This window comes from Corythoichthys intestinalis, chromosome 1, assembly GCF_030265065.1.
Source record: "Corythoichthys intestinalis isolate RoL2023-P3 chromosome 1, ASM3026506v1, whole genome shotgun sequence".
NCBI lineage: Eukaryota > Metazoa > Chordata > Actinopteri > Syngnathiformes > Syngnathidae > Corythoichthys > Corythoichthys intestinalis.
This window is the reverse complement of record NC_080395.1, coordinates 33,801,861-33,826,757: the sequence shown is the minus strand read 5'-3', so window position 1 is coordinate 33,826,757 and position 24,897 is coordinate 33,801,861. Positions and strand designations below refer to the sequence as shown.

General features: G+C 38.2%; 2 protein-coding genes across 3 annotated transcripts; one reads left to right on the top strand and one right to left on the bottom strand.

Annotated features, from left to right (window-relative positions):
• The first annotated feature begins 10,913 nt into the window (after positions 1–10,913).
• styx (serine/threonine/tyrosine interacting protein) lies at positions 10,914–19,566 on the top strand. The gene is made up of 11 exons (XM_057851297.1): positions 10,914–11,116; positions 11,449–11,481; positions 14,082–14,135; positions 14,216–14,313; positions 14,408–14,468; positions 14,550–14,586; positions 14,656–14,695; positions 14,969–15,019; positions 15,402–15,474; positions 18,638–18,728; positions 18,818–19,566. Exons 1-11 carry the CDS (start codon positions 11,057–11,059, stop codon positions 18,889–18,891), a joined length of 672 nt encoding a protein of 223 aa, XP_057707280.1. The 5' UTR covers positions 10,914–11,056; the 3' UTR covers positions 18,892–19,566.
• gnpnat1 (glucosamine-phosphate N-acetyltransferase 1) lies at positions 19,478–24,663 on the bottom strand. Of its 2 annotated transcripts, XR_009065389.1 has the most exons (7): positions 24,442–24,663; positions 22,697–22,864; positions 22,525–22,587; positions 20,687–20,814; positions 20,544–20,605; positions 20,211–20,429; positions 19,478–20,032 (listed from the first exon to the last, which is right to left on the bottom strand). XR_009065389.1 is itself a non-coding variant. In XM_057851298.1 (6 exons), the coding sequence occupies exons 2-6, from the start codon at positions 22,848–22,850 to the stop codon at positions 20,282–20,284; spliced, it is 555 nt and encodes a 184-aa protein (XP_057707281.1). In that variant the 5' UTR covers positions 22,851–22,864; positions 24,442–24,663; the 3' UTR covers positions 19,481–20,281. The 2 variants fall into 2 exon arrangements, 1 of the variants encoding a protein (XP_057707281.1); XM_057851298.1 differs by having other exon boundaries at positions 19,481–20,429.
• Positions 24,664–24,897: the final 234 nt, after the last annotated feature.

Genomic DNA, 24,897 nt, shown 5'->3' with positions numbered 1-24,897 from the left:
CTGCAAAGAGAGACAATTGTTTTTAAATATATGTGGCGGAAAACACTCAGGTGACTTGAAGTTCTGCTCTGAGACCCACAATTTGGCCAAGTTTCAAAATTTTCCTGTAATATGCATGTGTGATACATCATTGGAAAGCTTAAAATCTCAATTTTCTGGGGGAAGAAAATTTTTGAACAGGGAGCATTTAAAAAAAAAAAAAAAAAATTAAACCCTTTAACCGTAACTCGAGGTGAGAGCACGCGAGAGCATGAATAAAGATGCCATGATTTTAACGAGCTATTATTGCGTACTTACCTCTTTTCGATCCAAAAACTACATGTAGCATGTATCACCGAGTGTCAAGACACAGCTGTGAATGGCTACAGCTGGATTTTGGGGGGGTTTTATGGGTGAAACATGGTAATATAACAAGTAATTGAGATTTTCATTTTCATATATTTCCCCTTTTAAATGTTTTTTTTTTCTTCAAATTTTCTTTGTTTGGACCGATTTTTTATCATCTAAAATATTGGGAAAAATGCAACAGTAATGAAAAAAATACCGTTACGCGATAGTTATGAGATAGGTATCTTTGACTTATTTACAGACACCAATTTTTTCATTGTGACGTGCTTTGTTTAAAAGTTTAAAAAATGCGAGTGAATAATTTTTTCAAGTCGTTTTTTTTTTTTTGTTTGTTTTAATGAAGTAATAGACATCAATTAATGATTCTAAGCTAAAAATGACAGACATTTCGAATAATAAATACGATTACTTACCTTCTTTTTATGGCAAGGTTGAAACCAAAGCGGTTGCGCGACGTCTGTAAATGGGAGTTTCCAGGGTAAAACAGACAAATTAAAAATAGTTCGGGGGCTTAATGGGCCATGAATTTGCTATTGCAGCATAAAGACATATTGTTCTATCAAACACAATAGTTCTTTTGGCTTAAAATACAGCAGTTTATTTTAAAGAGGGGTGCAAAGGCAGAAACTGCTTTTTCAGTCTTGTCTGTGTTTTCCACCATATATATTGGAAGGAAATAATAAACACTGATGTGGCACAACTCTATATTAAACCTTTCAGGGACTGTGGTCACAACAGTGGACAGCTATTCAAAAGATAACCCTTAAGACAGCCAATGAGTTCAATGAGTGTGACTTGTGAGGCTTAAATAAAATTAAATTTTTGCTTGAAAGGGTAAAATTTATTATCCATTCTTCTTATGAACTCATTATTACATGTCACAACAAATACAGCAGAAATAAAAATATAGTAGTAACGTGTACGAATTATAAAATAACAAAAAAAAATCTGTGATCAATAATTTGCTTCAAAATAAATGTTCTGCAATTTACCTAAACATAGCCTTGCTTACAAAACAGAGTTAAACTCATCTTGGTTCTGCTACAAACTATTCAGGGGGGAGTGTGTGTCATGATTAAATGAGTGTTTCTGTGGTGGTGCTAAGATGAGCGTGTTATATCACCTCCAGAAAAGTTGAGGGTTTGATCTTGGTTTGAACTTAGCTGCCCACCGGGAGCTGACTGTGAGGCGGTTGAGTGATCTCCCCATGCCTGCTTCGGTTCTGGGCAGCAGCATGAAGGGATCAAACACAGAGACTTTGCATTCCCAATGAAAGCATTTTCCACCACAAGTCGAGACAGATCATGTGTTGGTTCACATATTGTTTGTTTATGAGGCAAAGCTTTTAACCCTGGATGAGGTTTTGGTTTTAGCTCCCATAATATTTTGAAATAATTAGATCAATGTAAAAGTGGAAAATAAAGGCTCTGGAAGGTGTTTTATCTTTCTAGAAAGGCCATACAGCCAGAAGTAAATCATTTTTGGGATGTACTTCCTGTATCCTATAAATTTTGGGGCATTTTCGGGTCGCTTCCTTGTGCGTCCAGTTCATTTTGACTGGGAGGGGACGAGTGAACAATGTCTAGCCCTGTCAATGGAACTGACTGAGTCGGTCCTCCAGTGGCGGATACTGGTCTTTTAATGAGGAGAAGCTCAAATAGCATACCGCACGTAACACGTCACCTTTGCTCATTAATATTCATGACTTTAGCAACTGTTGCTAGGGAGGTCAAACTCGCATTTGTCCCTCATGCTAGATGCATGTAAATAGTGTACAAACAAGATGTTTACGGAGCTAAACTTACCAATTCTGTCCGAAAATGATGTCCCTGGTGCCAAATTCACCGGTAAAAATGTGGAAGAACATACAGATGTGCTTTTAAAGAGATGGCTTGAGTGTCGAGGGCTGAAAAAGACGGGGAAAAGAGCCCACCTGATCCAGAGGTAGCTTTTTCATCTACACCTTTTTCTTGTGTGCATTACCTTACACCGTTGACAATAACATTCTCCTGTTCCAACAAGCTATCCTTAACCACCATATGCCCTGTCTTTCTATTATATTATATCCTCTGGTTGTCTTACGTCTCTGACTATTGTTAGGGGTAATTTATATTGCTTTTTGTGTAGGGATCGCAAATGCTACTCAGTGATAGCCAACGAACACTTTTAATTTTTTCATCAATAACAAATCTTAATTCTATTAATTTATTTACACTTCCCCTTTACTAAGATTGCTTCGTTACAACAGAAAAGGAAAAGGTTTTAAATCTGGAGCCTACCTGTCGGCATGAACAGGCTTACTACAAAAAAGTCAAGGCCAACATGGCTAATTTATTTCAATAACCGTATTTTAGAAAAATAAGCCTACATGACTGTTGTGATATATAAATACAATTTTTAATTTTTTTTTAGGTCATTAATTGTCAGACAGAAGCAGCACGGCAAAACGCCACGCTAAAAAATAGGTAAAAACATCAAAATGGGTTATTTCTTCAGGGCAAGCAATGGATGGGATTGTCATCTGTAGGACCATGGCCCCTTAACAAAATGTTTACTGCATATGACGGTGGATGGCTTCACCTTGCTGGCGTTAAACTGGTCTTTTGGACATCCGTCCATTTTTGTCTTCGGGAAACGTATGAAGAAAACATCCTTCATATGTGGACAGTCGTAATGTCTAGAGTCCTTTCTACAAGTTCCATAGCAGCAGTGTTTATTGGCATGTTCTTTTTTGGATTACCGGCAGAAAACAAGGAGTGCTAGCATGGGTTGTATGCGAACGCGCTTCTATGTTGACCCCCTTCAGGTTTAACATGGTGACGTCACACAGCCTTGCGGTCTAAAAATAGCATTCGTGCGGTACGCTATTGTGTCTGCCTGTGCTTTGTCATGGTGGAGGGGCTTAGTGACACCCGCTGCTCAATAGGGAAAGAAACTAGAGTCCCAGAAGTCAAGTCTCCAAACACAAGCCGCTACAATAGGAAAAAAAAGCTAGTCGTTTTTAACAAACCAAGTGTCGCTAGGATGATTAGAAAAGTCTATGGTTCAACTCAGAACTGCAGATTGAAAATTGAAAAATGCCTCCCGCAAAAGTTAATACAACAAGATCACTGATTCGCTCATTTCCCTGTCAATCAAAAAGGGAGTCTGCCTCGGACAGATCATTCAATCATAATGCAGAGGACCAGAGCGTCCAGGCCAGCCAACTCTCACCCCCTGCTCATAGACACCCAGAGACACAGAGCTTCCAATGGGCGGGATAAACCCAGCCTATAGCCAATGACGCTTCTCGTTTCGCTGTAGTGGAACAATGCACTCTCAACTCTGGAGAAGCACAGCATTCACACTTTTTAAAGGACTGTGAAGCTGCATGAATGAATGAAAGGCAAGCAGTATGATAACCAGTGATAAAAAGCTAATTTGGAACAAAAGCTGAGGGTGTTTTAGTGTAAATTTATAGCGTATACACTTATATTTTGACATGTTGAGGGAAACTGAGCTTCCATTACAGTCTTAGAGCAATCACCTTTGCAGTCCTCCCAGTTCAAATGAGTTGGCTGTCTATCATTGTCAATGTCTTAATTGGGCTAACTTTTGGATCATTTCCTTGCTAATTTTAGGGTATTTATGGGTCACTTCCTGTTTATTCCGGGTGACTTCCTGCACCCTTTGGAGCATCCCGTTGTCAATTCCTATATTTTGGATGATTTCCTGTTTATTAAGGGCATTTCTTGTTGACCATTTTCCCCCATTGGAAATGAATGGGGCCATTGGAAACAAATAGACATGTTTAGGTCAGATTTTGGTGGAACTGTACGTTTTTGGCAAAAACTTTATACAATTTTTGTGCGGCTTGATTTCTTGACTTTTTAATCTGTAAATTATGTGAATCGGATGAAAATGTAGGATGAAATACTATAACCCTAAACCCTTGATTGGAACTTTAGGGCCTCCCTAACATAAGTTGTCTACGATATCACAATCTGTGAAGCGAGGGCTACTTGTCAGTTGTTACAGCATTTGGCCTGGCTGGGTGGCCATTTTAAGTGCTGAGAAATGGTATGAACAGGTTGAACTTTCCTCAATTCTGCTATCACTTTCTCGACTGTCAGGGATAGAGGGGGGTTAAGTGAAACAGCTGATGTTCCTGCAGTGTTAGAGCAGCTGTAGTGAGGAAGAAGTGATGGAGTGAGAGGGTTTGCTACCAGAAAGGAGAGGAAGGAATAACATTGTAATATGTATGATATGGTAGAAGAATCTGATCAAATCCATTCAATGGATATAGACTTAATATATGTTGCAATTAGTGTACAAGTAAATTGATGCTAAGACATGTTGTGATGTAAAAGAAGAGGAAGAAGAAGAGGAAAAGAAGCTCTGAATCAATCAAGTTAATCATGATTTTTTTTCCCCGAAGTGTACTCTGAAGAAACCTGACTCATAATTTGTCTGACGTTTAATTGTCTGTGTCCGTAATGAGGCACAATTTATGATGCATGTCTGCACGAACAGCCAGGGGAAGGACGTCCTCAAAAAAACAAAAAACAAATAGAGCAGTAAACACAATTAAGGGCCCACATGTAAGCATGCCGTTATTTCATCCCTCCAATTAAAATTCTGATCCAACCTCTTCAGGTGCATCATTTTATGTCTAATCTGATTTCATCATTTTATCATTAAGTTACATTCGGCCATTTTCACACACTTCCATTCATCCATTGTCTTAATCTCACCAGGGTCATAAGCGTCCAGGAACCTATCCCATCTGATTTTGTGCAAACCAATACCTGTCTTTATTATGTATTACTTCAGGCAATCCAACTTTTTCCTCAAACAACTGCGGCATTCCTAAAACATGCATGTTAGGGTAAGTAAAGACTGAAAATTGTACATTGCCGTGGGTCTATATGGTTGTGTATATGTGTCCTGGGTTTGGTTGGCAAACAGTGCAATGAGCAAAGTCAGCCTGGATAGGCTCCAGTTCACCCATGACAAGTGGTACACAAAATGGATGTATGCCGTACTATAATGTACTGTAAGCAATCAGCATAAAACATTCTTCAAAGACACTGCATGGCAGGTTGAGTACAGACACAGTGTGTTAGACAACGGCTGCTGCACGCTTATAAAACAGTCTCTTGCTTCGATCTAGTGAGTTTTAGAAGCAACTGCAGGACTAAATGCTAAATAATGCACAAACCCATCTGTTAGCGCGACGCATCTGAAAAGGCTAAAACAATACTCGAGGCCAATCCTAAGCAATACTCTTCATTAATCCCCTGTTCTTTCTTTTCACAAAATCTCAATGTTTATTCAAACAAGCACACAAATTTATTCCCTTAAAAAGTACTTATGTTTTGTGCTCATTACTAATTAAATGAAAAAGGTATGTTAAAACTTTTATTCTGGTGATACAAGTGTTGATATTCTCATTTGGTAAATTGGAGACCATATAATAATGTAACAAAATTGCGTGGGCCTTGAATTTGAACAATCATTGAAAATCCACTATATGTAGAACAGAGGTTGGGCTAGATTTTTTCGTTGTCTGTCATTTTGACTGACAGTGTCATAAAAATCCGGTCATAATCTATTTTTACCCGTCACTTACATTTTTAAAATGATAATAATGACATATTCAATAGTATTTAGTTTTCATTCATTTTTAATTAATATTCTGTCCGAACAAGCTTAACAAGAGGCAAACAGACAGCGGAGTGCACCAATCAGCGACGGGCAGACGTGCCGTTAGCAAAGCGACGAGGGCAGGACGAGGGACTTGTGCGCGGAAGTAAACATACGAGGAGAACGGAGTTTATTCAACATGGCGAGCGCGAGACAGACTGTTGTCAATGTCTCGTGTCGATGTGTTTTAGCTCATTTAAAACTGAATTTACCGCGGATTGGAACATATTCTCGGCTCTCCCGCCATCCGTGTTGTTGTAGAGACGACTTTCGGCGCGCAAGAGTGACGTTGCTCGTGAAGAACACGTCATGCAAATAAACAAATCTGATTTGTCGATTGATTTTGTACCCACTCTGTGTCCCAGACTTTTCTCTCAGTGTTTGAAAAATACAAGGAGAACAGTCTGGCCGTGCCAGGCAAACACTCAGTTGCCTTGACATTTTTCCGAGTAAGGCCAACGACGTCATGCATCAAGAGAGACAATAGCTAATTAATATGCTCACTTGCCACCCTGTGGTCTGGGGTGTGAATTGCAACCTGTCAAAATGACGGATGGAGTTTTTTCCGTCACCGTTTTAAAAAACCGGTCAACGACGGAAAATATTCGGTTAACGCTACCCCTGATGTAGAACAAGTGGTGCCTGAATGAAAATCTTGACAACATACATGTAACGATATATTAATTATGCCAGAAGATTTGCAACAATCTACCGGTAGCGCCATTTCATCCTTGGGATTTTCCTCAGGGCCCTTGGTACCGCATTCATACTGACTTTGTGGGCCCTTTTGAAAATCCAATTTCAACATCACTTTTCATTGTCAGAGACACTGGGGTGCTGGAGGCTACCCCAGCTGACTTCAGGCGAAAGGAGGACACAAGGGCGTAGGTTTGCATAGGGACGGTAGGGACATACAGTAACACTACCAACTTTTCAGGATGCTCAAATTGACCCCACCAACCTTTAAGCAACCTTATATTCATTATATAATGAGTTCAGTTATACGGATAATTTAGATTGTCTTGTTGTTGTAAGGATAGAATTGACCCTCCCATTATTAAGTGAATTATTTTCATTATGTTTAAACTTACATTTACCCCTTTTCACTTGCTGAATGCGCCTGTCCACAACATGCCGTCTCCTCCGCCCCCTTTGAAAATGAGGGATATAAGGTTTTTTTTCTGCAACTGCCAACAGCAGCCACTGTAAGTAAAGTTAAAAAAAAGTCAATGTAGTGGAGGTGGGGAACACACCACAAATTTTGCTACTGAAAGTCCGACCTGCATCACAGTTAACATAAAATTAAACTGTGAGAATTTGCTAATCTGCAAAACTCGAGTAGGAAGGTGCTTAGAGAGAAGTGTCCTTCTGTTTGTGTTTTCTACTGTTAACATTAACTAAACTGTGAGAAATGTAGTAAACGTTGCTGGAAACTATAGAACCAGAAAAACTTGAGCAACAAGCTGCTTAGAGAGAAACGGGCGCTGCAGCATAACTTCATATGCTGCTCACACAACACAACATGCACAAAACCCCCATTCACCCAATTTCTTTGGTCTTATTAATGTCCCATCCCGAGCAAAACGTGTACATGGAGGTTATGCTGTTATATTGTCCGTACCTATGTTGAGACCAAACCTACACCCTTGAGCGGACACCACCCTAAACTGGTCCCCAGTCAGACGTAGCGCACAATCAGACCGTCATTTATTCACTCTCACAATCAGACCACCACTGAGTGAGCCAAAGTCAGGCAAACGTACCACTACACGATTAGCAACATCAATTAATTTGATGATTTTTGATCATTTTAGCTAGATCTTTATTCCTCCTTGTACAAATAATTTGGCCCATCTGTCCATTTAAAAAATTCCAATGTTGAGTAAACATAATCAGTCAAATTCTATTATATTTAGAAATAAAGCATTCATTTTGTTTTTTGAATTTCTATCCGAACTCAAGTTGTAATATTGTACTTTTTGAGTTCAGGGAAAGTCCATTCAAAACTCAGTTTCATATTAAGAGCGGTATCAAGAACAACCGTCCTGCTGAAAGAGGAATGCCAAGTGGGTTTTAAGCCAAAGAACAATGGAAGTGCAGTATGTATTTTTTTCTCTAGATGTCACTGTTGCTTCCAATACGTGCAACTGTCGGCAGCGTCATGACGTGATCCTCGGGAGTGTCGAGAGGGAGTGTCTGGGTCAGACTGGGTGAACACAACAACGCCTCAATGAAGCTGACTATTTTGATTTCCTATTGGAGCAGACGTCACAAAAGGCCGCCATCTTCCCTGGGTATCCCATACTAAATTCAAAGTTAAATTGTTTTGCACCATTTACATAGGTGTTTCTCAATACATTTCAATCGTATTATTCAACTATGAAGGTCTTTTCATAGTTTGTTCCATTTGAACATTATAGTAGGACTACGACCCTTTCAACACTCAGTTATTTGAATCTGACAGCAAATTTCATAGTTACAATTTGAACCACAAAGTAAATACTGATAGGATTTAGTAAGGCCAATTAATGAATTCCACATTAACCAAACAATTATTCTTCACAGTTCTAATAAAGAAATAGGAAAATGATGAATGTTTTTTTTTTAAATCAGGAAAAGATATGACATTGTAAGTAAAGGTGAAAAACCTGTGAGAAGCATCACAATTTTCTGTTTGCAATTGCAGTATTTGTGTTGCCCATACGAACTATATATTACATTGGGCAATCAGAAAGCATATACATAATTTTTAATAAATGAATGAATTAATGTAAACATCAATTTTGAAGGGAAAAAAACAATAATCTAAATAGTAAAAAAAAAAAAAAAAAAAAGAAAAACATTAAAATTTAAAGAAGGCACAAGTGATTAAAAAAATCACTCCGGTGACTTGGGGTTCAGCTCTGAGACCCCCAATTTGGCCAAATTTCAAAATTGTCCTATTTCCATGTGTGATGCATCATTGGAAAGCTTAAAATCTCAATTTTCTGGGGGACGAAAAATTTTGAACAGGATGGCATTTTTAAAACAAAAAAAACCCAAAAAATCCTTTTTTTTAAACTGCGCAAAACCCTATCTGGAGGTGAGAGCACGCGAGAGCAGAATTACAGACGCCATGACTTTAACGAGATATCATTGCGCACACACCTTGTTTTGAACCAAAAACTCCATGTAGCATTTATCACCGAGAGTCAAGACACAGCTGTGAATGGCCACAGCTGGATTTTTTGAGGATTTTAGGGGTGAAACATGCTTATATAACAAGGGTCGCGATGCAGAAATCGCAGACATCAAGGAGTGGTCGAGATTTTCTTTTTCATATATTTACCCTTTTAAACTTTTTTATTCAATTTTTCTTTGTTTGGATGTATTATTTATCATCTAACATATCAGAGAAAATGTGACAGTAACAAAAAAATACAATTAAGCGATAGTTATGAGGTGTATATCCGTGACTTTTTTACAGACACCATTTTTTTTCATTGTGACGTCATTTGTTTAAAAGTTTAAAATATGCGAGTGAATAATTTTTTCTAGTCCTTTTTTTTTTTTTAAACGAAATTTTAGACATCAATTAATGATTCTAAGCTAAAAATGACAGCCATTTTGAATAAGAAATATAATTAATTACTTTTGTTTTATGGCTGGGTTGAAACAAAAGCGGTTGTGCGACGTCTGTAAACGGGGGTTTTCAGGGTAAAACGGGCAGATTAAAAATAGTTTGGGGGCTTCATGCGCCATGAATCTGCTATGGCAGCATATAGACATATTGTTCCATTAAACACAACAGTTGTTTTGGCTTAAAATACAGCAGTTTCTTTTAAAGAGGAGTGCAAGAGCAGAAACTGCTTTTTCAGTCTTGTCTGTGTTTTCTGCCATATACAAATAATTTATATACACATATAAAATCATAGTGGGTAATTCCATGACTTCCACTCACAACACAGTAATTGTTTGTTCCAAAATATTTGTAAATTGTACAGATTACATTTTGGGCACATATGTCAAGGCTTTCTCCACTTTCTCACACATCATTAGTCTCTTACTCACCTTTTAAGTAGAGCTCTCTACCTTGTCACCCTCTTTGCCCCTCTGCTCTGACTCCAACAGGTCAAAAAAAAGTGGTGAATTGATTATTATTAATGTATTATTATGACTATCCACTGATGATAATCACACGTAAATGAGCCTAGCTCATATACTCCTCTATGTGTAAATGAGAAACACAGCTGATGCTCCGGAAGGAAGTCAACCCGGAGATAGTGGTAACAAGAGTGCACACGTAACTCTACTAGGACCTTCACAATGCGTTTCAGATTAACTTGCTAGCAGCAGCTAAATTGCAGCGTTATTTTAGAGCTGAAATGTAACTTTTGACCGCAAAACAACAAAGGAAAGACGTGAGCAGAGACCAACTGCGGGGAAAAAAAACAACAACGGTAGTACCGACTGCTAGCAATGTCAGACGGTAAACGCGGACTGGATTTTTAGAGAAATGAGCATTCTCTATATGAACAAGTGGAATGGATTGGATGGCAACGCACTAAAGGGGCGCTCTACCTTATTCTATGAAGTAAGTGGAAACTGACAGATTTACGATGATATTTAGGTTAATAATGACAGTGTATATGATTGTTGATTTAAACTAATTTTCTGGCAACTAAATAGTGAATGTGTCAGCATTTTTGTACATATTTATTTATTTATTTACTTATCTATCATAAAACAACACCAAATTTTTTAGGGGTCTGAAGCCCCATAGACCTAATGACACCACTGGCGACAGTGGTGACGATACCCAGGCAATATGGCGGCAAAAAAAAAAAAAAAAACAACAACAACAACTCTCTGAGTCTCCTCCTCTCCCCCGGCATATTATAGGGCATCTGCGTGTGCGTTGTCTGTGGGGTGAACAGTATGGCAGACATGCATGTGAAGGCTGGCGGGGAATTATATCGACTTTTCAGCTAACCCTAGCCGAGAGCTTAATCGGGTCGCGAACGTGGCCAAACACTTCAGCGGAATGGACGAGGAGATGAAGCTCCAGTTCCCGTCTCTGCCCGCCACAAAAGAAGAGCTCCCGGTGGGTCCTGGACGGCTGGCTAACCTCAGCTAGTCGCTGCTAAATAAACTCAAATATGAACTGTGCTTGTGCAAGCGTGTCATTTAGGGGGAAGGAGACAGTATGCCCCCAGTTATGTCACGAAAGCCGCATATTGTTTAAGTTAAAGAGACTTGTCAAACATCTTAAGTATTGTATTAACGACAACTAGCCCCTAGACTATTAGCATTAGCGTTTTGAGTATTGTGTTAACGACAACTAGCCTGACTATTAGCACTAGCGTCATGTAGCACTGTAGGTCCCGTTGAGGGTTTTAGGTTCGACGTTTTCATTTTATTATTTTTCTTTTACAGGACTGGGCTTATACGATGAGAAGAGAAATGCAGGTATGTTCAGACATAACTCACCTGAATTTAACTGATAGTCTCGCACGTACCTATTGAAATTTATTGTTGGCATTTGTGAACAGGTCAAATATTCAACCGATTTAAAAATAATAATATAAGGTATTTTAGTGGCGAAAGTGTCAGTTACCAGAAATAAATATTATTCAGGTTAGGGAAAGACAACAGGAGTTGAGGTTTTATAGGTGTGACTTTTTTTCAGTCTAAAAAATAGAAATTATCCCATCTAAGTAGTTTTTATAATACAGAAATTGATCAAATAAAGGCCATGAGCATTTAAACCCGCCCCCCATTTGAACAAAGCTACTCCAACGTTATAGCCATATAAAACGGTGATTGGTAAAGCTGTGGTTTATTATTATTATTATTATTTTGCAAGTTAGTTGTGCCACACAAGATAATGTTGCAAACAAATTAAGCTCAAATATTTTGAATTCTATAAATAAAATTAGTCATCCAATGTGAAAAATAGAGCTAAAATTATCCTGAAATACTTTGAATAACAGAAATAAGTAAGGGTGTAACGGTACATGTAATAGTATTGAACCGTTTCGGTACGTGGTAGTCAGTTCGGAACGGACGCGTACCGAATAAGTTTCTGACGAAATATACCCCTTACTTTTTGAGGCTGTGAGTGGATCGGGTTAGTTTCTCTGTGTTGATTATATTTACTCTGTCTTCTCTACTATAATGAGGACCAACACGGTAGGACAGACCAGAAACGTCAACGGCACGACAACGTGGCCGCCGCGAGAACGCAGTGAAACGCGGGCGTTAGAGTCAATCAGTCGATGCACACCAGTCGCAGTGCGGCCGCGTGTTGGACGCATCCTAGAAGCGGCTCAACGCGACGCACGCAAAAAGAACGGCAGAGTTTTTTATTTGACGCAAGACGCGGCCCTCCTGCGTCAATACTACTAGCTAGGATCGGGCCGGAAGTCACACGTGTAATAATACGGTGGATCCGGTCGATTTTCAAATTACTATGCAATCGTAACCTACTTTCTGAGTCCATCAGATCTCTTGAATGGTAGATCGGGGCACAGTTGACTTCTCTTTTTTGATTTACGGCTGTCTTCTCTGCTATAATAATAACCAACACGGCTCTAAGTTCAATACAAAACGCTCCTACCACAACAACACAAGTAGGAACTAATATTCACATAGGAACTAAAGTTATACAACATAAAATATGCAATATAAATGAATACTACATCACATTTGTAAAATATAAACACAGAATAAAATAAATAATAGCCCATTTAAATAAAATAAATTGAAATGAGCCAAAACACATGAAATTAAAAAGAATAATACATTTTACACAATTAAATTTATTAATTTCTGTGTGGCGCTTTAACTTGAGAAAATCCACCAATAAAGCTTTTGAAAACCGTTCATAAGAAAAAAAAATGTTTCATTGAGGCATTTCATTTGTAAAATACATGTTAAAATCTTTGTCATTGGGATTGCTTTTCTCTTTAGCACAGGACTTTCTTTTTTCTTCTTTCTTTCAGAAAGCTGACCAATACATGGGGTCTGAAAGGCAAATTGATGTTGGATTATTATCTTTAAATACCCGCTACTTTTTGAGCAGAATTCTAGCTTTGTATAGGCTAATGTTCCTATTGTTGAAAGCACAAAAGTGTGTACTAAACAACTAGCACATTTATATTTTGCATTTTGTTTTTTAACTCTACCGAAAATGAACCGAACCGTGACCTCAAAACCGAGGTATGTACCAAACCGAGATTTTTGTGTACCGTTACACCCCTAGAAATAAGTCATCCAATGTGATAAATTGAGCTATCTCGGTTATGATTTTCTTGACATTTTTTTTTGTCACTGGACATTGCCTTTGTTCTGAAAAGTTTGTTTCAGTAGTGTAGATGTAGTGTAGTTGCTTGGAGCCCTTGTTTACTGCGTCTGACAATCAGCAGGCATCCAGTCCATTTCAACTGGGAAAGCTTGCACTGAGTGATCATGTTTGACCACCACTGACTGTGAAAGAACAATCTCTGTTACTACTCTTTAAAAAAAAATGATAATAAATCGATCCTCTGAAAATGAGGTGTTCGGGGACATCACTAAAACAGTTTAGAATGACTAAACATTTTATTAGTTAAAATAATGACATAGAGTAAATATAGTACAGTTAACTCATTCACTACCAAAGCCATATAAACAATGTTGTTTGAGATCAACTACTCATACCGAAGGAATGGAAACGAGTATAAACGAACCTTTTTTTATGATATGGGAATCTAATCCCTTTTTTTTTTTTAAGTTCTGTGTTCTTGTAACCATAGAACAATTTTATGTGGCACTTCAAAGAAGGGAGGTCTTGTGACAAAGTGAATGAGCTAAATAAATTTGTTCTGAGTCAAAACTATACTCCAGTAATAATGTGAATATTGCAAAGGCAGGTATAACTGTTATAATTTCTTTTATTTCTTCATTCTACTAGCATTCTATTTTCCTACTTACACCATTTTGCACTCCCGTACAATAGAATGCAATCCAATTTAGCATGTTATTTACAAATAAGGGCTTACGTTTTTCTCTCGTTTTTGTTTTAATAGGAAATATTACCAGGACTGTTCTTAGGTCCTTACTCTGCTGCCATGAAAAGCAAAGTACGTACCCTTACACAGTGGCATTTGTTACCAAAATTCATTTTTTAATGAACATATTTTGTGTTTGTTTGCGGCTGTAGCTGCAGATCCTGGAGAGAGAGGGCATCACGCACGTCGTGTGTGTGCGGCAAGACATCGAAGCCAATTTTATCAAACCTAATTTCCCTCATTTATTTAGGTACGCATTGTAAATCATACAACTGTATATTGTTGTTTGTCTGACTGAAGGTTTTTATTTTTTTATTTTTATTTATTTATTTATTTTTTTGCAGATACCTTGTGTTAGATATTGCAGACAATCCTGTGGAAAATATCATAAGATTTTTCCCTACAGTGAGTTTGAGCACATCATTATTGCAACTTATCCACAACATCACATGCCTACTTGTGTATGTGTGTGTTCTTCCCCTACAGACTAAAGAATTTATTGATAACTGTTTAGCAACAGGAGGTGAGGTCACATTTAAAATCATGGCACAACCATAAGCATACGGGTAATTTTTTTTTCTCCTTATTTCAGGAAAGGTACTAGTTCACGGTAATGCAGGGATCTCAAGAAGGTACTGCATTATCTTATGTTCAATTTTGCATTCATTGTCTTCGACAGATTTTTTTTTTTTCATGATGTAAAATAACACCTAATACTGACCTAAGATTGTAAAATTCCAGCATGTGTACCTTTGGTTAGCCTAAGGTTCAGCAATTATAATTTTTGGGTATTTTATAAGTTTAAAGGCTAAAACGTTTGTCAGATCCTGAGACATGAACGAGGTTACAAAACAAGACTCTGCAGAGATCAGTAAAGCTGCAACAATGTGTTTTCTCAATTTCAGTGCTGCCTTAGTGATTGCCTACCTAATGGAAACATTTGGAATGAAATACAGGTGAGTTTTGTTCTATTATCACTGACTCCAAACCATTTAGCAGTGAAAACTTTATGGAAGCATATAGATCAGTAAATACACTGATCATATTAAGATTCTTCACAATGATGACTGATTTAACAATGTGAGAAATATCATATTTTCGTGCATCTTTCCACAAAGTTTAATCAAATTTCAAACGCCTTAGCCTGTTAGATCAGTTAAACCGATCAGACACAAAGCCATAGGTCACCTGATCTTATTCAGCCAATCAGAGATGATTGAGTCCATTTGTTGAGAATGGCTGTTATTTTCAAGAATCAGATGGAAAATGTAATATCAGAATACTAGCACCAATGATAAATATATCCCGACCCTGTTGTAATCTGTGTGTTCACTCCAGGGATGCATTCAGTCACATCCAGGAAAGGAGGTTCTGTATAAATCCAAACATAGGATTTGTTAATCAGCTTCAGGTGAGTTCAAATTTTTAAACCTTTTATTAGGCGCATATTTAACTTATTGACTGCCACTGACAGCGTTAGACGTTCAATCCATTTGGAATGAATGAGGCTCTTGCTAGCCTTCCCAGTGAAAATGGATTGGACGTCTAGCGTTGTCACTGGCAGTAAAACATTCACACCCAGTCCTCCCAGTTTAAATAAAGTTAATTACTGAGAAATTTAAAAAAAAAAAAAAAAAAAAAACTTTAGAGCTTTATTGGGTCCATATAGCAAGGCATGACATTTTGTATGCCACACTTGCATATCAAATGTTAAACTTCTGGTCAACTGCATCCCAGCGGAAAGAACCTTAATTTGAGGGGGAAAAAAACTATTTTTGTGTAATAGTTGAAGAAAAACTTAATTAAAAGCCAGTATTTCAAGAAAGTAGGCAAAACAGCCATTGTTGGACATTTTCAGTGTTTCTGCTGTACCAATGTGGCTCGTTTGTCACACAATGGCTCAAGTGGTAACATTTTTTTGTTTAAACATTTTCTGCTTATCATTTAAGCAACTATGTTTAGCATGAAGGTCAATTCTTGATGTCTTTTCCTTTAATATTGTGGCCTAAATGACCTAAAATGTGACACCAGGTCTCTATTAGGTTAATTTTTTGTTTTAAATACCAAAAATAGTACGGTAACTTGTCCAATAAAGCGTTAGCAAGTGGCAGTAGAGGCAAGTGAATATCTCAATAAATTTGACCCATCATAAAACATTTAACTGGATGTTTAACATCACATACAGTGGGGCAAATACGTTTTTAGTCAACCACTAATTATGCAAGTTCTCCCACTTGAAAATATTAGAGAGGCCTGTATTTGTCAACATGGGTAAACCTCAACCATGAGAGACAAAAGGTGGAAGAAAAAAAACAAAATAACATTGTTTGATTTTTAAAGAATTTATTTGCAAATCATGGTGGAAAATAAGTATTTGGTCAATACCAAAAGCTCATCTCAATACTTTATGTACTCTTTGTTGGCAATAACGGAGGCCAAACTTTTTCTGTAACTCTTCACAAGCTTTTCACACACTGCTGCTGGTGTTTTGGCCCATTCCTCCATGCAGATCTCCTCTAGAGCAGTGATGTTTTGGGGCTGTCGTTGGGCAACATGGACTTTCAACTCCCTCCACAGATTTTCTATGGGGTTAAGATCTTGAGACTGGCTTGGCCACTCCAGGACCTTGAAATGCTTCTTACGAAGCCACTCCTTTGTTGCCCTGGCTGTGTGTTACGGATCATTGTCATGCTGAAAGACCCAGCCCAGCCATGTCTCATCTTCAATGTCCTTGCTGATGGAAAGAGATTTTCACTCAAAATCTCTCAATACATGGCCCCATTCATTCTTTCCTTTACACAGACCAGTCGTCCTGGTGCCTCTGCAGAAAAACAGCCCCAAAGCATGGTTTCCAACCCCATGTTTCACAGTGGGTATGGTGTTCTTCGGATGCAATTCAGTATTCTTTCTCCTCCAAACACGAGAGCCTGTGTTTTTACCAAAAAGTTCGATTTTAGTTCCATCTGACCATAACACATTCTCCCAGTCCTCTTCTGGATCATCCAAATACTCTCTAGCGAACCGCAGATGGGCCTGGACCAGGGGTCGCGTTAGCCGAATATTTTCCGTTGCTGACCGGTTTTTTAAAACGGTGACGGAAAAAACTGAAGTCCATCCGTCATTTTGACAGGTTGCAATTCACACCCCAGACGACAGGGTGGCGAGTGAGCATATTATTTAGCTATTGTCTCTCTTGATGCATGACGTCGTTGGCCTTACTCGGAAAAATGTCCAGGCAACTGAGTGTTTGCCTGGCACGGCCAGACTGTTCTCCCTGTATTTTTCAAACACTGACAGAAAAGTCTGGGACACAGCCTCTCGAGTAGGTACAAAATCAATCGACAAATCAGATTTGTTTATTTGCGTGACGTGTTCGCCATCCGTGTCCGGGAGAGCCGAGAATATGTTCGGTAAATTCAGTTTTAAATGAGCTAAAACACATCGACACGAGACATTGACAACAGTCTGTCTCGCGCTAGCCATGTTGAATAAACTCTGTTCTCCTCAAATGTTTACTTCCGCGCGCAAGTCCCTCGTCCTGCCCTCGTCGCTTTGCTAACGGCACGTCTGCCCGTCGCTGATTGGTGCACTCCGCTGTCTGTTTGCCTCTTGTTAAGCTTGTTCGGACAGAATATTAATTAAAAATGAATGAAAACTAAATACTATTGAATATGTCATTATTACCATTTTAAAAATGTAAGTGACGGGTAAAAATAGATTATGACCGGATTTTTATGACAGTCAGTCAAAATGACAGACAACGAAAAAGTCTAGCGCAACCTATGGCCTGGACATGCGCTTACTTCAGCAGGGGGACACGTCTGGCAGTGTAGGATTTGAGTCCCTGGCGGCGCATTGTGTTACTGACAGTAGCCTTTTTACTGTGGTCCCAGCTCATTCACTAGGTCCCCCTGTGTGGTTCTGGGATTTTTGCTCACCGTTCTTATCATTTTGACGCTACGGGGGGAGATCTTGCATGGAGCCCCAGATCGAGGAAGATTATCAGTGGTCTTGTTTGTCTTCCATTTTCTAATAATTGCTCCCACAGTTGATTTCTTTACACCAAGCATTTTACCTATTACAGATTGTCTTCCCAGCCTGGTGCAGGTCTACAATTTTGTCTCTGGTGTTCTTCGACAGCTCTTTGGTCTTGGCCATAGTGGAGTTTGGCATGTGACCGACTGAGGTTGTGGACAAGTGTCTTTTATACCGATAATGAGTTAAAACAGGTGCCATTAATACAGGTAACGAGTGAAGCCTCGTTAGACCTCATTAGAAGTCAGATCTCTTTGACAGCCAAAAATCTTGCTTGTTTGTAGGGGACCAAATAGTTATTTTCCACTCTAATTTGGAAATCGTTAAAAATCTGTGTGATTTTCTGTTGTTTTTTCCACATTCCGTCTCTCATGGTTGAGGTTTACCCATGTTGACAATTACAGGCCTCTCTAATCTTTTCAAGTAGGAGAACTTGCACAATTGGTGGTTGACTAAATACTTATTTGACCCACTGTGTTACACAATTATCATAATTGTCCCATTTCGTGAGATGTGTCAACGCCTGTTGTGTTTTGTAGGAGTATGAAGCGATCTACCTCGCCAAACTGACCATTAAGATGATGTCATCCATGCAGCTTGGCTGCTCCTTCTTACGAGGAGGCATGCCAGGTTCATACACATTCTGATATTGAAAAAAAATAATCCCTAGCAGCCCCAATTGTGTTACAACTAAGCTATTCTGACCTTTTGTTGAACAGGAAGCCGTAAGCGCAGCCTGGAGGAAGAGGACGACTTTGGAGCAATGCAGGTCACAGCAGCACAAAATGGATGAGCCTTGCTTACATTTAGTCACGTGGCACATTGCACTCTTTCTTTTTACATTTTTAATGAGATTAAAAATGTAGATATTTGAACCTTTTTCTAGCGAAGGGGGGGCGGGCGGCACTCATGTCTGAGACATGGAAGTCTAACGGGGATGATTTTTGCCGTTTCTTGAGCTGTATGCACTGATGGGGAGACTTTTTGCAGTTTTATAGTATTTAAAGCATTTTTGCATTTGCAGCGGGACAGTATTGCAATAATGCACGTTCGATACTTGAATTTGTGGAAACTACCAGATTGGGGCAGGAAAAGGGAAAGTGGTCACGACGTCGCCCATCGAAGGACTTACAAAGAGGGATAATTGATGCCTTATTTTGGTGTCATAAGATTAACATATATATATCTGTCTTAATGTTAGGAAGAAATTGTTGCAAAATAAAATGACTGAATGAATTTGAAGTTGTATATTTCATCTTAACCCTTTACAGGGCACTCATTTATAAAAATAAAACATGTTATTAAGGACCACAACCAGACTCTTTATTCATTTTAATTTCATTAGTTTAACATACTATAATAAAATTGTATTCATTTGTTTAAAAATGTACTGTAATTTTTGGACTATAAGGAGCACATGACTATATACTGCACCCACATTTTAAGAACTTTTTTCATATGTAAGCCGTAGAGATATTCACAACAAACATGCAGTTACATGTCACCAGGTCTGTATAGTTATTTTAATGACCACTTCTTATGAACATTTGGATAATGGAGAGGATGCCCATTTAATGAGAAGCCATAAAGATGTCATGTTGCATCTTCCGATTTCTTTATTTAGTTCTGTACATATTTGGCAATAAATTATATTAAATACATTTCTGATGCCCAGCTAGAAAACAAACATGCATTTACAAATCATTCTGTATCAATACCCCCATCCACAAAATCATTGTGGCAGTATAAAATGTGAATTTTCCATATACATAATATCACCATCACCAATATGACTGATATTTTCAGCACAGATTCATGTTTTATGAATGGCTCTTTGGTTATAGTCCATGACTTATTGGATGCTTTAAAGCCATAGAGAAGGCTTAACTTTTCACAGAACTCGTGGCAGAATGCAGTCGTATTTTCTGTCACAACTGAAAAAAATAGGACATGAAAAGTTAGATCCCTTCTTCAGAGCTCCATCAATATGAGGTAGCCATGGTTACCCAAAGAAAAATAGGGGTGTTATGTGGGTGGAGGGCTTCATCATGTGTTAGTGTTGACTTCAGACGCTCTTTAGATGACTACAAAAGCTTAAAAAATGATGCGCACCAAACCACATTGTTCTCCTCGGCTGACGTCAGAGGGCGTCGTGCAGAGTTGTATTCCAGGCACAGATGTCCTCAGTGGGAGAAGCGACACTGCATGTAAGTCTCGTCGGAAGCCGCGTAACCAAACTTTTGGTAGAAAGCCACATTTTTAGGTGCACATTCCAGTGTAATTTTATAGCAATCAAGTTTTTTGCTGAGGAGCACAAGTGTGGACATTAACCTGAGAAAGAGGAAAAAAGGACAATGGAATTGGAGGAGGAAGTGGCAGGGAATGATCACAGCGAGCTTTCCCAGTTCAAATGATTGGACGTTTATCCAGACCAGTTGTACTCACAGTTTTCCAAGCTGTTTGCCTCTGCACACATCACTGACGACCACCTCTTCCACTCTGCCTCTCTGCAAACAAAACCCGCACAGAGTTCTCATTCACGCTCACTACTGTGCAGCAGAAACAAGTTTTAAGCGTTTCGACCCTACCTTTGCACAAGAATGAATGAATTTATGCTCTGTGATCAAAGTGGCCGTGGCCACAATTTGTCCCAGATTGGTGTCTTCCAACACCACCACATAGTAGTCTCCCGTTTTTTTCATGTGCTCAAATTTTTCTGTAGGAAAAAAAATATATATTCCGCTTACTGAGTTACTAATATCAATATGAAAAATCACTTAAAATTGATTTTCCGTGATGTTGCTCAATGTTTAAGATACATCTTACAGTAGTATTTGAGCAAAATGCTTCCTCAATACATGTAGTGAGGCTATGAAATTTGGGACACTAAAAACGAAAAATGAAGTCAATTGGCTCTAGTTTTTGAGATACAGTATTTGGCTGAAATGTTAAAAAAACAATTTAGACGAAATATATTGCATAACTCACTAATGTATCCATCATGTCAAATGTAGCAACTTGTAAAACATTTATACTGTAATTACACCATTGTACCTTGGTAATACCCAACATTAAATATCTTGAATACTGAATACTTTAGCCAACCAGCATTAAAATATTTTATTTTCTAATTCATGTCATCACAGCAAGCACTATTTAGACATTTTTATCTCTGAAGCTGATATTTTTCAAAATTTTGTAGACCAGAGTTATCAAAACCACTAAGTGTCTCAATTACTGTATTTTCTGGAATATATATTTCTCCGCAGTTTAATACAAACTTGTTTAAAAAAAATTTTTAAATGTGGGGTGACACACCGGACTATAAGTCCCATTTTTGGGAGAAAATGTATGTGGTCCACCATTTCTCTTCGCACGCAAAGTAAACATAGTAAATAATTTTACTTCAGGAAAAAAATTGAATAATTGCAGAACATAGCATTAAAGCTACCTTCAATGCCAGCCATTTTGCACAATCACACAGTGCTAGTACCAACTTCAGCTCCTTTATCTTAGCAAAATACGCTATATCCACTTTGTCATTTCAACGTTTGTAGTATGCACACAGACTTTTTACTCAGTTTTGATAATACTCAGCTTACCAAATGTCCGTAGGTGTATCTTAGCTGTATTTGCTTGCTACTCTGCATCAACAGCTGCAGTACTAAGCAGGTTCCAATCACCTTCGCCTCCAAAGGTCCCGTGTGTAGTCCATCCTCGGCTTGGGGCTCCACTCAGCTCGGATACAATTTATGACTGTTCAGATTTCTGTAGCTACTTTGTGTATTTTAATCCTTTATCAGACACTCGTTCAACAAATGGGTGTTAGACATTCACTCCATTTTGACAGACAAAACTGTTCGATGTCTAGCGCTGCCAATGGCACCAAAAAATTTGCATTCAAAGTCAGTCCTCCAAGTTTAAATTAAACATCTATCATTGTGAATAGCAGACAATTTCTTTTAATCTTCATTAACTAATTCATTCATTGCTTTGAATCTGTCTTCATGGGTTTACGATGGGTTTTGTTTTTTTTCTAATAATTACCAAAAATCACTTTTACCAACTCCCTCTGAAGGGTTAAGCAAAAACAACAACCGAGGCCTAGTTTCAATTCCATTAAAACTAAACATTAACATTCACTGACTTGTTTACTGCTTTCAAATCATTACTAAAAGAGTTTGATGCAATAAAAACATACATAAATGCTTAAGCAGACAAATGGATATGCTATATGCCAGGTTCTTCTCTAACCACCTGTTGACAAGCCAAGAGTGCCCTCTTGGGGCTGATTGCGAGTTTTGTTTACCCATTGTCTATGTAGATCAGTGTGAAATAACATTTGAGAAAATGTGTAATTCTAGAATTTACCGGTATACAAGTCGCACCCAAGTATAAGCCCAGCTGAACTATGATTTTAACTTACTTATAAACAGTTCTGCAGTGATGTCACCTGTCTCGGTTAATTGAGACAAAACCTTTAAGAACCCTGGAAGACAAATACAGGCAACGAGTTATTTAGTTTTACACCATTGCCTTATAAGAAACCATTTCAGGCAAAGCAGCTGGTTCTCAACATTCACATGTTCACAACTCACCCCTGTTGAAGTCGGCGGTGCATAGGGGCCTGAGCACCAGGCCTTCTCCCGGGTTAGTAGGAGAGATAAGTGGGAAGAAGGAGGCACTGTTTTCGCTCCAGTCTAACTCCTCAAGTAGAGCAGGATCGAACAGAGGGGTCTCGTCTAGCAGCATTCCACAACCTCGACCTAGGAAACACACAAATATAAATGAGTTCAGGCAGTGAATACACACCCGACCATTTGTGTGGGTGTACATGAGTGCTTGGGGTTTTCATTCAACACGGTTACAGTATGTTTGTTTTACGACACGAAGAACCTTGACTTGTCAAACATCACTTTTACCGGAGGTCAAATTCAACCAACTCTTTAGTTGATTTGTAGCTCTTGTACATGAGGTTTACACCAATATACAAAGCTATGCTTAGCAACAAAACAATGGAAAATGAAAAAGTAGTAAAGGTAGTATACCAATATACTGTAAAATCAAGTTTTGCTCTCTATTTTATTTTGATTTTAGTTGCAATCATAAATCTTCTGATAATACACGATGGCTTTTGTTTCATTCTACAGTGTAATAAAAATGAAAAACATTTTGTGAATTTCCAACTCAAAGCTAACATCGTTAATACTTTTAAAACTTTTAAACATTTTTGTGATAAGTCGCAGCATGACCCTGGAACAGGTTGTTCCTATTAGAGTTGACACTTCACTGCTTTACAAGTTGATGTGCTCGACAATGGACTATCATGAGTCATAAAATCCTTTTTCTCTCTAAGGGATGTGGGCTACATCCCAGACCAGGATGTCATCCGAGATGAGAGCCCATCCCACAAGGGCTCATTCAACAAAACCAACATTAAAAAAAAAAAAAAAACCAACATTAAAAAAAAAAAAAAAACTCATCGTTTGAGAGAGGTTCACATGGATACATGCACTTAATTGTACTGCTGCAACCAGGAGCATTGAAGTAGTTGGAAAAATTGGAATCGCGAGAAATAGCTAACCAACGTTAGCCTCAGTTGCCGTTTGCTGACATTTTGCTCTTGAACAGAGTTCGTTCAACGCGGGAAATTCGGGAATAGCCTACTGTGAATGTTTTTGTGAGTGAGTGAATGAACCATGGAAGAGGAAGACAGACATTTGTTCAACTATTAAACTGTACTGTTTTCCCAAATTGTCATTCATTCGTTATCGTCATTGTGGATGAAATCTCCGCCTTCAAAATGACAATTTCAGGAAACTAAAAGGAGGCTTATGTGCGGGAGCCCAGAATGTAATGCTTCAAACCCTAAGAGTCATTCACAACTAATTATTAGTCATAACACATTAGCAAGACCAATAAAAGGCAAAGGTACCTTCTATAAATCATTCTCAAAAACTGATAATCAAGTTTAAGTGCTACTGATTGTAATTTACGCCTGCCACACACAAGACAAACTATAAAAATACCAAGGGAACGGTTTTATTTCCATTACAGTGTAATTAAAACGCCACCTGAGTTCAAAGTTCATATCTAAATGATTTGATGAATGGTCGAGTTTCTTTCAAACATACGTTTCCAAAGAAGTGCTTCAATTTGACAATGGTAAGTATGAAGAGAAAAGCTGTATTTCTAAACGTTTAATAAGAATTTAAAAAATAATAATAATAATAAAAAGGTTTTATTTGGCTTTACAAAAAAAAGGGGGAAATTCTCACGACGCCTGTTGACCATTGATTTAATTGTATACGCCAGGTTGCTAGCTAGCTAATTAAATACTTACCGGTAAACCGCAAACAACAGACGACAGGATAGTTTCCGCGTTGAAATATTGTAGTTTGGTTTTTAAACTCTTCTACAAGTTGCCCAGCATGTCAAGTGACACAATTCCCTTTCGAAATGAAGCATATTTTTGAATGGCCTCGGTACCACCAGTGTGGGTGTTTGCGTCTCAACGTGACGTGGCAAACTTCCTGGTACTCATGGGCGCGCCCTGATGACGACAATTGATAGATTCATGGTTCATTGGTTCCCTTATGTTAATTTGATATTTATTACCAGCCCCAAAATTTGTATCAAGTAACACGTGCGTTTTAATCCAAATGGTTGGATTGTGATCAACCATTTCAAATATGGTTAGATTTTTTTTTTTTTTTTACTTGAAGTGTCATTAGAATACGTACAGCTGTCCTGGAAATATTAACTTGTTACCATTTAAATATATTCGTGAAATAATAAA

What these genes read in the sequence shown, in the direction of transcription:
- styx (XM_057851297.1), top strand. Translation starts at nt 11,057, where the DNA reads ATGGACGAGGAGATGAAGCTCCAGTTCCCGTCTCTGCCCGCCACAAAA. An exon ending in CCACAAAAGAAGAGCTCCCG is followed by an intron (nt 11,117 to 11,448) that starts GTGGGTCCTGGA and finishes TTTCTTTTACAG; the next exon opens with GACTGGGCTTATACGATGAG. An exon ending in TAACTGTTTAGCAACAGGAG is followed by an intron (nt 14,587 to 14,655) that starts GTGAGGTCACAT and finishes TCCTTATTTCAG; the next exon opens with GAAAGGTACTAGTTCACGGT.
- gnpnat1 (XM_057851298.1), bottom strand. Translation starts at nt 22,850, where the DNA reads ATGCTGCTAGACGAGACCCCTCTGTTCGATCCTGCTCTACTTGAGGAG. An exon ending in CACTGCAGAACTGTTTATAA is followed by an intron (nt 20,815 to 22,524) that starts GTAAGTTAAAAT and finishes TTTTTCCTACAG; the next exon opens with AAAAATTTGAGCACATGAAA. An exon ending in TCATTCATTCTTGTGCAAAG is followed by an intron (nt 20,606 to 20,686) that starts GTAGGGTCGAAA and finishes TTTTGTTTGCAG; the next exon opens with AGAGGCAGAGTGGAAGAGGT.